The 13,766-nt window shown below is 45.1% G+C and overlaps 1 protein-coding gene and 1 long non-coding RNA gene across 4 annotated transcripts in view; one reads left to right on the plus strand and one right to left on the minus strand.

Annotated features, from left to right (window-relative positions):
* Nucleotides 1-11,544, plus strand: part of LOC138417222 (uncharacterized) — a 27,633-nt gene extending 16,089 nt beyond the window's left edge. The window contains exons 2-5 of one of the 2 annotated variants that reach the window (XR_011248037.1): nt 2,794-2,882; nt 7,254-7,328; nt 8,798-8,869; nt 11,387-11,544. This is a non-coding gene — a long non-coding RNA (uncharacterized lncRNA). Of the gene's footprint in view, nt 1-664; nt 2,883-7,253; nt 7,329-8,797; nt 8,870-11,386 lie in introns of those variants that run through there. The other variant, XR_011248038.1, reaches the window with a different exon arrangement.
* The window catches only part of B4GALT5 (beta-1,4-galactosyltransferase 5), a 75,077-nt gene that overhangs the window by 18,835 nt on the left and 42,476 nt on the right, over nt 1-13,766 (minus strand). For both annotated transcript variants that reach the window (XM_069547033.1, XM_069547032.1), the window contains exon 2: nt 2,759-2,893. In XM_069547033.1, coding sequence (XP_069403134.1) covers nt 2,759-2,893 — 135 coding nt within the window. The remainder of the gene's footprint in view (nt 1-2,758; nt 2,894-13,766) is intronic.

Genomic DNA, 13,766 nt, shown 5'->3' on the forward strand with positions numbered 1-13,766 from the left:
CTCGTGTGCTCTGACCCCTTTGCCCCTAAGATGGGGACACGGCAGTTATCCTCCTGAGCTCTCATGAGGAGGCCATGAGATAATGCAAACAAAGTGTGAACCCCATCATAATCAGGTCCCAACAACAAAGACTTACAATTTACGAGGAAAAGAGACACGTTAAACTCAAAATGGATGATTAACCAGTCTGACTCAAGTGATGCCGGAAAGAATTATTTTAGTGGATGATAATTTGAAGATAAACACATGCAAATTCAAATAATAATGAGTCCCTGGATAAGCCTTCCAAGAGGCTAACTCACTCTCTGCTCAGCTTCTAGGATGACGAGCCCTCCGGGAATTAATGTGAGCTTGTGTTGTAAGACCGGCAGTGGTGGGGGGACAGAGACCTGCTCCACGCCCTCTGACTTTGAGAGAAAACAGACCAGCTCATCAACGGCCCAGCGAGAAGCCCCAGCATGCTCTGCCCTTGGAGAGGCCTGAATACTCGGATGGGGCAAAGGTCAGGATACCATACACGCTTCATTATCCAGAGTGACACAGAGGGAAAGAGCTCTGAACGGCTTCATCCTTCAGCCAAAAGAGTTATCACACAACCAGAAGCAGGTTTGGGGCGAGATTTAGTGGAAGTCACTGGACTAAACCACACCAACACCCCCAAGATTATGTGCACATGGGAAAAATGGAAGCAAAATCCTGCCTCTCCAAGGGAGCCATACACGAGTCAAGCGAGGCGACGCATGTGGGACCCTTTTCACACTGAGTGCCACAGATGGTGGACTGTGCCCACCTTTGCCGTTGGCTTCAGGAGCTACAGTGACTCCTCTTCTAGGCACGGGGCAGGCTTCAGGCCATGTGTCCTGTGAGGCCACAATGTGGCTGGAAAGTTCTAAAAAGTTGACAGCCTGCTCTTTGCAAACTTTTAAGAAGAAAGGAGGGCTTCCCAGGTGGTGGTTAGTGGTAAAGAACCCACCTGCCAATGTAGGAGACCTAAGAACCACAGGTTGGATCCCTGGGTTGGGAAGACCCCTTTGGAGGAGGGCATGGCAACCCACTCCAGTATCCTTACCTGGAGAATCCCCATGGACAGAGGAGCCTGGTGGGCTAGAGTCCACGGGGTTGCAAAGAGTCGGACATCTCTGAAGCGACTTAGCATGCACGCAAGAAGAAAGGAAGTATTGAAGCTTATCAGTTTGCTAATCTGTGGTGCTTGGTTACTGCTGAACCAGCCAGCAGGGCCGACTGATACAGTAGGACATGGTCAATTCTTCTCAGGATTGAACTTCCCGTTCAGAGGCAGTGCTTCCTCTTGAGATCCCAACACCACAGAATTCTCATTTGCAACATTTGCAAAGCAACTTCACATTCTGCAGTGAGTTCCGGTTAATCTTAGAACTTACTAGAGAGGAACAAAGGGTTGAGCTGGAGCAAAGTGTTTTTAAAAATGCATGTGTTTTATAATTCTAGGCTTGAGTGAGACCAGTAAGAAGCCACAGGGAAAGCACATTAGTCCTCAGTTAAAGAAATGAGGTAAATCATGAATTTGAAGTAAACTGAAATTTCAAAATCCGTTTTCTAAATAAAAACCATGCCTGGCTGGAGACTGGAGATGCTTCACGACAGACCCATTTAACCATCTGGAAATACTTCCTCTGTTCAATTTTTGGAAGAGTTAAAGACAGACATAAAAAAAGACAGCTTTCTCTCAAAAAGAACTTGCTATGTATAGTCTTTTGTAAAAAATAGCTAAAGTCAAACCCACAATTCAGGTTCAAGTTCTAACAATATAATGTTAGGCAAGCCATCTAACCTTGGAGTTCTTTTTTCTCTCGTTACATAATTAGCGCTTAAAACATAATAAAAGCTACAGGTCCAAGTTCCAAAAACTGAAGCGGCAATGTTCAGTCTGGGGTCTGTCACTGCTGCTAAGCTGAATAATCTGAAAAGCCTTCTTCAAAGCTAAGTGAGTCTGACCACCAAATACGGGCACGCAACTGGCATTCAACCACCGGGTGAAAATCACACCTGACCGAGGAAGGCAAACCAGGTGATCCGTTCAATTTCTCTTCCTGAAGTCGTTCTTATAATTTGTGGAAACTGTCCCAGACTGCCTGATGATTATGAAATGGAAGTTTGCTAAGTTTCAACTAAAGCATTTAGACACAACAAGGTGAACCGGGCCTTAAAATAACCCGTAAAATAAGTGCAGGTCAAGTCCAACCAATGAACCCCGCAATGCTAACCCGTAAAACACGTGCAGGTCAAGTCCAACCAACGAACCCCACACTGCTAACCCGTAAAACACATGCAGGTCAAGTCCGGCCAACGAACCCCGCAATGCTAAACCGTAAAATAAGTGCAGGTCAAGTCCAACCAACCTATTTTTCCTCACAGGCTGTATGGATGTATTTTTTGAAATCAAATTATTTTCTAAATATTTCTGGTGCTCCTGCCTTTCTGGTGTCCTAAAGATACATGCTTAATCTGCCTACTTAGGGCAACTACACAAAAAGGGGCCTCTTGAAAGATACTCTTCATGAAGTGAAAGTGGAGTCAACCGGTCACCCTTAACATACTGTCCACAGAACAAACAAGGACTCCTTTGGCAAGAGCTTCTTTTGATGATAACCTTAGACTCAGTCAAACCTTCCCCTCCTCCACAAGGCACATTTTTTCCATCGAAGAGAATGATTCGAAGCATATCTCCCTCTTCTGGGAGGAGACACTCTGAGCAGACCTCCTCTTTACTGAAATGCACCTGAGTCATTCACACTGCTGTTCCTCCTGGCGTAGGCGCTCCGTACCACCTGCTCGTAAACCTGCGCACCGATGGTCCGCATGTTGTCCCGGATGAGGATGCCTTGGGCCTGCATCATGAAGAGGTAGGTGTTCACTGCGGAAACAGAAGGGGACGGACAAGGGGTTAATTTAGAAGCAGTCAGAAACAGAAAACACACCAAAAAACCACATTACTCTGAGTTTCTTTCCTTTTCCCCCTTTTCTTTCTGAAACATCTTTAGACGCTCAGGTTCTACAAGGCTATAACTTCTCTTTTCCATACTGGGTTTTAAGTTTTCAGGGCACTGATCTTCCTTGAGTAGCTAGTAGGACTTAGGGGAATATCTATCCATAATCGACAGCTTTAAAAAATTACATATATTCTACCTGATCTTCAAATACCCAAGCAGTATTCTAGCCCTGATATGATCAGAAAGACCTTTTGGATCAATTAAAACATTTTGAAAAAGATCTCTGGTCTTTTTAAATTCACATTTTCAGACTCACTGGTTATCCTCAGAGAAAGGAAGCCACCAACTGCCCTGCCTTCTGGAATCACTTAGATGTAGGTCTGGTACTGGCTATCTTTTAAAAGCAGTGATGAAGGCTCCAACTACATTTTTTTTTTTTCTTCACTATTTGGAGAGAAAGAAGATAATGAAAGAATGCTAGCAGTCCTCACTATCCATCTGCCTCAGCCCCAAAGTTCACAGCGATGTAAAAGGAGCAAGTGGCTTGATCCAGGTTGCCAATTAAAACAGATTCCCTTCATGATACATAGAAACATCCAACCATTATGTTGTGCACCTGAAACTAAAATAATGTTACATGCAAGTTATAGCTCAATAAAAACAAAGCAAAACAAACAAAAAAATATACTCAGCAGATTAACTGCCCAATCACCGTCATCTTTGGAAAGCGATCTCCCCTCGGTTTTTCCTGAAGTCTCTCTACAGCATGAAATTAGCCCATCTCTAGTATAATTCCTGTATTCCGTCTTCAATCTCAAATGCTATGTATTTGAAAGAAACTGTAAGGTTTATAAACATAGCTTCTTCACCAGCCATTCTAATTCACTCACATTTCCCTCACCAGTCACTGTGAGAGGGGCTGTCTGAGGCGACAGCATGTTTCTAAGTCTGGACTCGCGTGTGCTAGGGCTCGTCTGAACACTTGGCTGACCTCCAACCAGGCTCCAGGCAGGAACGCAGCAGACAGCCCCGGCCTCTCCTCCAGACTCAGTCCACACGGCCTCGGGCAGTCCTGGCTCTTCAGCAAGATGAGTTTTGTGGACACTGTCTCATTATTATCACAGTGTCCTGCACATAATGGGCAGTAAATAAGGACTAAGTGGATGAAGCTTAGAAGTCAATTTATTTCCAGCTACCGTGGTTGGTGCTTGTGCTGGCGACGGGAGGTGGGACAGGGACAAGTCAACTGGCACAACGCTTAATGTGGAAAACCCCCAGGTGGCCCACATTACTCGGGGACATAAAAGCTTTCAGATCTTCTCTAAGGTAAACCCAGAGCCGTCAAATAATTAACAAGAGAAGTCAATGTTCAGAAATGAGGGCCTGGCAGTGACCGGAAGACAAGGGCATGCTTAACTCTTGGCGTGGCCAGAGAGATCAGACACAGTGTTAACTCTGGTAGCATAAAAAAGTTTCCGGGAAGGGGGCGGGGGTTGGGGGAGAGGAACAGCTTCAAATCCTTAAAGAAAGTATAATGCTATGAAGCCTCAGAAAACAAGAGCCAGCACCTCGCTTTCTATTTACGACAGAGAGCAGCTTGCCTGGCCACAGTAGGCAGGCAGTTAAACCTAAGATTTAAACTTCATCCAGTATCGTATTTCTCATGTGGTTCTCCAGTATATATATATATTTTTTCATCACTTAGGCTATATATTATGTATATTATACATATTATACCAAATCTTCCTTCCATCCCCAGCATACTATTAAACCAGCTGTCTTCAATAATATAAAGACAAATATTTATTGAACACTGTGTGTAAAGCTGTCAGACATTGCAAAAAATACATACTACCTCTTTTCCCCCAAATTTCATCTTCTCTGAGCTTTTTATCCTCTCCACTGTAAAGGATACCACTGTTAGCCCCTCTTTAAAAAACTCTAGACCTATGACTGATCCATGTTGATGTATGGTAGAAAACAATATCGTAATTATTCTTCAATTAAAAATAAATAAATGAGGGGGAAAAAAACAACAACTCCCTATCTTAGTTCTGTACGATTCCCCTAGGGCTGTTCTCAAAACTTTCCCTGCCTATCGCCTGGAGAGCCCATTCCTACACCTCCCACCCACCCCCAGACCCTAATTCACTAAGTCTGATTGGCACCCATGAACCTGCACTTGTAACAAGCTCACAGGTGACACCCACGTGGCTGGGCAGAGGAGCACGTTTCCAGAATCACCGCTTTAGGTAGGGAACTTCAGCTACATAATCAGTAATAGTAATACATATTGAGCACTGAATTCTTTATCTCACTTAATCCTCATAACCTAAGAGGCAAGTAATACTATCCAACTCAGGGTTGACTTCTAGGCTTCGGTTTCTCCACCTTGCTTCTCCAAGGTCACTGAGGGATAGATCTGAACCAGGTCTAACTATGCTCTAACCGCTAAGCTTAAGAACTTGCTCATCCATGTTCTAGCCACCTGTCCTTCAGAGATTTCACACCCACATGACTTAAACCCATTGCTCTTAAGAAGATGGCGCTCAAGTCTTTATCTCCTACACAAAGCTGCCGGGCGGATCTTCCCTAATTACAGATATATACACACAGCTCCTCCTCAAAAGCCTTCTGCATCTCTGCCTGGGCTTCTGCTGATCCACAATGCTTCTGCTCTCCCTGCTGCCGTGCAAATCTCATTAATCCTTCAAACCCCAATGTAGCTACTTCTCCAGTCTTCCCCTTCTAGGATTTCTGTGGTATTCAAAAATGTGCCTTTTGTTTATATTTTGCCTTAGTTTGCTAATAACTGTCTCATGTGTTCATCTTGTCATTCAATTAACAAATTACACAAACCACATATTATTAATGCTTTTTGTAAACTCTCCACAGGAATTAGCAAAAGGCTGAAAAAAAAAAAAAAAAGCCTGAGGAAGCAAATTTTTGCCAAAGAAAATAATCACAGATTCATAGACTCAGGGTTGGATGGGATTTTAAAGAACACTTCTCAATACCTCCTCAGTCACCATCCAAAAACTGTGCCTTCCAAGAATGCAGTCTGTACAGTAGAGCCGTCTTCAGAAAAAACTCTACCTTGGGTTGGGTCCAAAATGTTTTCCAGCCGCTTTTAAGCGCTGGTTCTCATCCTGCCCCCTGACAGAAGAGTCAAGCTCCTTTCCTACCCTTCAGATATCGGAAAACAGACATTGTCAACCACGCTCACACTCACCCCACCTAATCTGCAACCTCAAGCTAAACAGCCCCGCTTCCTCCGTTAATCACCCTACCCCCTCTTCCTGGAATCACCATGACTTCACTCACTGTCCTAGGCTGCTCGGGATTTCAGCCCAGGAGTCCACACTTGACAAAGAGTGTGGCCCACGCCGACATGGGCCAGGTGCAGTTTGATGGGCCCAGAGCCATCTGTTAACAAAGCGCTGTCAACAACTCGAGCCCCCTCTTGGAGATGCAAATACGCAACAGCTCAGGGCCAAAGAAATCCTACAACAGAGATGCTGAATTACCTAATCCACCATTGCCCAGGGCAGCTCCCTTGCCCTGTGATACATGCTAAAATAACATTTACTACAAATTCAGGCTTACTTGTAGCTTTTTCACACTTTCATGAGAAATGGTAATTACTGCCCTGCCCCAGCTTCTAGATTGAGGTATCTCCTGTGATCCTAACTCAGCTGAGAGAAATAAGCCCCTTTCAAGTTTACATAATCGGAAATTTCCATCTAGGTGCCCATGGAGGCAGCCTTGGGCCACGGCTTTAACTGGAGAGCTTCCAGGAGCAGAGCAGTGGGCACCCTAACGGAAAGGCATCCTCTCCTCCCTCCGTCAGAATTCCAGGCGGCCTCCACATCCTTAGGAGTAGGGGAACACCGTTTTCACTTGACCACACAGGTTAATAAATGACTCTGACTCATAAAAAATTCCTCACTAGATAATGAAATCTGACATTTCAGCTTAAAAGCAAAATAAATTGACACAATGAACCCAAGAGGAATTGACACAATTAGAGGAGTCTATATACTGGAGTCTATACACTTAAAGAGCTCATAATTTTAACCTAAATGTGTATCGTTAATGTTTGTTACATCTGGCTGGGTAAGGTAAACAGAATTAAGAAAGCCATGCCTTTCTTGACTACCCTTTAAAATCTGTCTTAACGCCAACACCCAACACGTGTGTGTACACCCCCCAGTCCTTTCCGGCTTTATTCTTTTATTTAACATATGACACCTTTTCTTAATCTGTCGTGTTATCTCCCTCTAGAATGTGAGCTCGGTGAGGGCAGGATCTATACCGCTGGTGGCTGGAACAGTGTGTCTGGAACACAGAGGACGCACAGTAAGTACTTGAATACATGAATATCTTAAGTTGGGACAACGAACAGTGGAGCCTTCTGAACTCAGCTGTGCATGGATATGGGATTTCAAGCTCTTCTCTTGTGATTAGCTCCCTACTCCACTATGAGAGGAACTCAAAATGTTTTGAGTTAACCAGCTTCATTACATGAACCTGTTCATGAAAAGTTCAGCAATTCCTTTGTACCAACCGAGCAGAGCTGCCACACAGATAACATTTTCCCTAAAAATGTTCTCTGGTACTCTCACTCCTGGTAGCTCAGCCGCTAAAGAATCTGCCTGCAATGCAGGAGACCCCGGTTCAATTCCTGGGTCAGGAAGATCCCCTGGGGAAGGGATAGGCTTACCCACTCCAGTGTTCTTAGGCTTTCCTGGTGGCTCAGCTGGTAAAGAATCTGCCTGCCATGTGGAAGACCTGGGTTCGATCCCTGGGTTGGGAAGATCCCCTGGAGAAGGGAACGGCTACCCACTCCAGTAATCTGGCCCCAGAATTTCAAGGACTGTATAGCAAAGAGTCAGACACAACTGAGAATTTCACTTACGCTTGGTCCCCACTAAGTGGCTTGGTTTTGTAATGTTCCTTAACATACTGCACAGGTGTATTCAAAACCTTGTGCCACATTATTTGTAATAGGAAGACATCAGAAAAAAACTAAATGTCCACCCAGAGTAGACTGCTTGAATTACTGTACATTCACATGGATGGAGTACTGTGAGGCTAATACCAAAGAAAGAGGAGCCAGTCAAAACACTCCAAACTGGAAAAGAACCCAGAAGTTCACCTATAATAGAACAGATTAAAAATGTGTAGCCTGTTGGAATACGACACAGCCACTGCTGCGGCTGCTGCTGAGTCGCTTCAGTCGTGTCCGACTCTGTGTGACCCCATAGACGGCAGCCCACCAGGCTCCCCCGTCTCCAGGCAAGAACACTGGAGTGGGTTGCCATTTCCTTCTCCAATGCATGAAAGTGAAAAGGGAAAGTGAAGTTGCTCAGTCGTGTCCGACTCTTCGCAACCCCATGGACTGCAGCCCACCAGGCTCCTGCATCCATGGGATTTTCCAGGCAAGAGTACTGGAGTGGGGTGCCACTAGCCTTCTCCAACACAGCTACTAGAAGAGGTCAACTACAACTATATGCAACCACACAGATGCATCTCTCGTGCAACACGTGAATTCTATGTACACAGGCCTGAAAGAGGCATGACTAATCTGTAGTGTCAGAAGCCTGGAAGAGGTATCTGTAGGGCAGGGGTGTGTGTTGGGGGGGTGGTTTGGGAGGGGGCTTCTGGTCACCTTTTATTTCCTGACCTGGACACTGGTTTCACAGGTATACTCCTTTTAGAAAAAGTCATCAAGCTATTCATTTATTTGTGCACAATTTAATATGTATGCTATACTTCGATACCAAAAAAAAAAAAAGACTGAGGAAAATCTATGAACTGATTTCTAGGATATACTGTCACCTGGAAAAAAGCAAAGAGCAACAGCGTGCGCAGGTGTGCGCAGGTGTGTGCACATGCAGGTATGTATTATGCTGATGCAGAAATACGGTGGAATTTTAGGCACATACGTATTTTTATAGGAAGAAACAGGTGAAAGGCAATCCAGGAAAACGTTGCACACCTGCCATGTGCCAGGAGCTGCCCCTACTATGTGAGAAGAATGGCAATGATGAATAAGACGCAGCCCGTGCGCGTCTTGAGTGACAGCTAGACCAGGACGCTGCAGCCAGTGCTGACTGTAAGGGGGCCCAGGTGAGGAGCTGTCACTCATACCGCGAGGGCGGCGGGGTGCCAGAAAGTACTCCCAAGGAGAGGGGACCTCTAGGAAATGGTCTAGAAATAAGAACGCTGAAACAGGGAAGGGAAGGGCACAAACGCAGGGGCACACAGGGAGAAAGAGACATCTGAGCAACTAACAGCAGTCGGGTATGGCAGGAATGAAGGGTATGTATGGCAAAAACAGGAGGCTGGGGTAGGCGGGGGTGGGGAGGGGTAGGAAAGCAGAGCGCAGCAGGTCACAAAGGGCTTTATGTGCTGTACTTAGAGGCCTGGCATTGAAGAAATAGTCCAGGATCAGATTTCAGGTGGGCCAACTATAGGAATCAGTCAAAACAAGCGAATACACACTCCCTGCTCAAACTCACGGCTCTGGATGAAAGACTGAGCATTTCAGCAGACAGAACTCAGCTCCTTAACAGGAGGAACCGCTTTGGATAGAACTGAATAAGGCGCCGTACGCAGAGTCCCATTTGGTTACTACAAGCTGGGTGCCAAATCTCACCAAAAATATATTTTCGCTCTAGATGAAGCAGCAGGAGGAATCCTCTGTCTGCCAAATCTTGGAGCGGGCAGATGGAGGGAAGACGTCAGGATATAAAGCCAGTACTACTGATACCGGTCCCATCACTTCATGGAAAACAGGGAAAAAGTAGAAGCAGGGACAGATTTTATTCTCTTGGGCTCCAAAATCACTGAAGACAGTGACTGCAGCCACAAAATTAAAAGATGCTTGCTCCTTAGAATGAACTCTGTGACAAACTTAGCGTATTAAAAGCAGACATCACTTTGCCGACAAAGGTCGGCAATCTAGTCAAAGCTATGATTTTTCCAGTACTCATGTACGGATGTGAGAGTTGGACCATAAAGAAGGCTGAGTGCCAAAGAATTTATGCTTTCAAACTGTGGTGCTGGAGAAGACTCTTGAGAGCCCCTTGGACTGCAAGGAGATCAAACCAGTCAATCTTACAGGAAATCAACCCTGAATATTCACTGGAAGGACCGATGCTGAAGCTCCAATACTTTGGCCACCTGATGTGCAGAGCTGACTTATTGGAAAAGACCCTGCTGCTGGGAAAGACTGAGGGCAAAAGGAAAAGTGGGCAGCAGAGAGCAGAGGATGAGATGGGTAGAGAGCATCACTGAGTCAATGGACATGAATCTGAGCAGGAGATAGTGAAGGACACAGGAGCCTGGCATGCTGCAGTCCACAGGCTCACAGAGTCAGACACGACTGAACAACAACTCCTGATACGCAGCTGGGGAGAGCTGGTGGCGGGCGGGGCGCAAAAGTGGATCTGGTGTTCAGGGTGAGCCCATCAGACTAGGCGTTTTCTGGGGATTGGCTCACGTCTGGCATCTTTCTTCTGAACACCTCCTACAGCCCACCCAATGTGTGATACAGGGTCAAGTACATTCCAGGAAAACAACGGAACAGATCTATGAACCAAGGGTTGTACCCCAGGATGGGGAGAGGGAAAGAATATAAAGGGAACAGAGCAGAAAAGGAGTGAACAGAAGAGAACAGGGAGGCTGCTCCTGCCCCCATCTATGAAAGACCTAATAAAAATCAAGGGGAGACAAGGGCTGAGTATGTCACAGGAATGCTGAAGTTCGGTTGCTGTCATGCTATAACAGCTGCAAAACTCGCACAGCCTTTTTGGACCAAGATTTTCTGAGATATACCAGAACCTGAAAAATAAACTGATCGCTCACCGCCCCGCCTCCTCCCAGATCAGATGGTCAGCGTTCACGGCTCCACACGAGGCGTTCTGTAAAGAATGAGCCAACTTATTCTGCTCTAAAGGGATGGATTCCTGTGAAAGGCAATTCATGTCTGAGTCTCTGTGTGCCAGTGCCTTTCTTAACACCTCATGCCTTATCTCATTTCATCCTCACAGTAAACCGAGAAATAGGTTATTACTCTCATTTTATAGATGAAGGGACTGAGGTGTGGATGAGTAACTTGACAACCTGGAGCCAAGACTTCCCAACAGGTCTTTGTCTCCAGAGTCCAGGTTTTTAGCAAATAGGTTCCACTGTCTCCCAGGTTCTAGATGCCCAGGAACCCCTGCTGGCATCACACTTTGCTGATTCTTTCCGTCTGAATCTTTATGTCAAACTCTTATAAGTGACTCGCATCCAATATTCCACTTCAGTGGTGATGCCATTGACTACGGCACAGTATGGTACATCCCCTATTTATTAAAATTGTTACCAGTTTGAGGCTCAAGAATGAATCCCAAATTTTTGCATTTCAGATCTACTTAAAATGCTGGATAATCATACTATACATGCAGAGATGAAGATCCAAAATTGTGGGTACGGTGGCACACACTGAAGAAGGAAAAGAAAGCTGTTTTTTTAAGACACAAGGAATATTTTTTTGACAATAAATTTACACCCTTTGGCACGTCTATTTTAATGTTCTGGAGCAACTGTGTGACAATTTTCACACATAAAGTATTTAAAGAAAATGAGGGGCTGGCAACAAGAGACATTAACTGTAAGGAATCCCAACAGTTACTTGACGAGAAAAATTTCATTTGACGAATTTTTTGCTTTCTCGGTCCTTCCCACTCGAGGCAGACAAACCACCAAATCAAACACAGGTTTTATTTTCCACCCTCTCTAATTATTATCCCCAGCTATTGAAAAAAAAAAAAAAAGTCCAAGTGGTAAAAATTAACAGCTTTTAAATTCCCTGTAAACATTTCCACTGACCTGTTAGTCTATTATCTGTTAAATTATTAAACTGTACATGAGATTAGAAATGAAAGTGCTGCCTGAGAGATATTAGCTAGCTGAATAGCCTATGGGGGTCCCTTAACCTCAGCTTCCCGCCCCCAATTTTTCTTTCCTACATTTTAAGTTCTTAAAAAGAAAAAATTATTTATTTATGTTATGGCTGTGCTGGGTCTTTGTTGCTGCGAGAGTTTTCTCTAGTTGTGGCAACCGGCTACTAGAATAGCTACCCCACTAGTGTAGCTACTCTAGCTGTGGGGCACAGACTGCTCACTGCCACAGCTTCCCTGGTTGCAGTCCACGGGCTCTGGCGCACAGGCTCAGTAGTTGTGACACACGCCCTTAGCTGCCTGAAGCACGGGGGATGTTTCCCAGAGCAGGGATCGAACTCAGGTCCCCCTGTATTGGCAGGCGGATTCTTAACCACTGGACCACCAGGGAAGTCCCTCCCCCCAAATTCTCAACAGCGTGGTCAGTTAACAACCTCCAGAAGTACACACGCGCAGGAGAGGCTGAGCAAACAAGGATGTCCAGTTTTGTCTCAGAGACGATCAAAAATGACCTTTCTGGGGCCGTTGGCACTGGGTTGCCTGCACGGACCGTGGCCGTGCCCTGGGGCTAAATGTGCAGAGTGAGTAGACGTGTCACAGGTGGGAGCCTGACTCTGCTCACCTCCTGGACCTGAATAAGGCTCTCTGGCCTCAGTTCCACTGGCCAGAGAGCAGAGCACCTCCTGTGGCTGCTGACGCCTGGCCTCTGTACGAACGCGCTTGGGTGACACCTGTTCACGCGAAGAAGCTTTAATGGCACTTTTTGTGGCTTTTCCTGGTACCATCCCACCCCCAAGATTAGTCTTGGGTGGTCTTGATTCTTTCCCAACTGATATATATAGAAACTCTTACCATGATCCCTATAAATGTGAGCTTATCTCTTCCAGCAGGCTATAAATTCCTTACCAGTACAGACTGTCTTACTTTTTTTCCATCTACAATGTCTGATAAATAGGAGACACTTATCTGTTTATTAAATTAATGAATTACAGCTCAGCACACTGCTTGCCGTTATGGCCATTTGGGGGAGGTGCCTTGTTTTCTCAGGTTAGAAGCAGGCTGGTTTTTCTGCAACCAATCAAGGAAGATTCTCTAAGCCAGGAGAGGACATAGGGAAAGTAATACCTGACAAACTTTGCTGGTGTAAGTGTAAATTAGCATAACCCTTTGGGAAAACTATTTGCAAGTTCAACAAAAAGCCATAAGAATACTCATATTCTCTGATCTAGCGATTTTAAGGCAATTATCTGAAATACGAGGACATTCTACACACAAAGGTTTTAATTCTGTTATTCCTAAAAACAAAAACTTGGAAAACTCAAAAACTCAGAAGCAACAACTAAAGAACAGATACATATACCTGGTAGAATCTTGTACAACCTTGAAAGTAAAAGCTGTGAAACGTTATAAACAGAATAAAGGTAGAAATTCTTGCAGTGACCAAATCTGTTCAAATTGATCCAAAATTATGAAGTGTCCAGAATTACTGAGAATGCCTTTTTCACACAGCACCTATTTAATGTCTAGGAACGGCCTCGAGGAATGAATGCTGCCTTGGGACATGGTCTTTTTCTTTCATTTTTGTAAACAATCATCATACATTTATATGGGGGGAGGCACACAAAAACAGAACCAAGCTTTTGCCTTATTAAGGATCCCCACCTTTTTACTGCTCCAGACCCAAATAATGTTCCCAGTTGCTGCTGCTGCTGCTAAGTCGCTTCAGTCGTGTCCGACTCTGTGCGACCCCAGAGAGACGGCAGTCCACCAGGCTCTGCCATCCCTGGGATTCTCCAGGCAAGAACACCGGAGTGGGTTGCCATTTCCTTCTCCCAATGCATGAAAG

The sequence above is a fragment of the Ovis canadensis genome, chromosome 13 (assembly GCF_042477335.2).
Source record: "Ovis canadensis isolate MfBH-ARS-UI-01 breed Bighorn chromosome 13, ARS-UI_OviCan_v2, whole genome shotgun sequence".
In the NCBI taxonomy this organism is placed as follows: domain Eukaryota; kingdom Metazoa; phylum Chordata; class Mammalia; order Artiodactyla; family Bovidae; genus Ovis; species Ovis canadensis.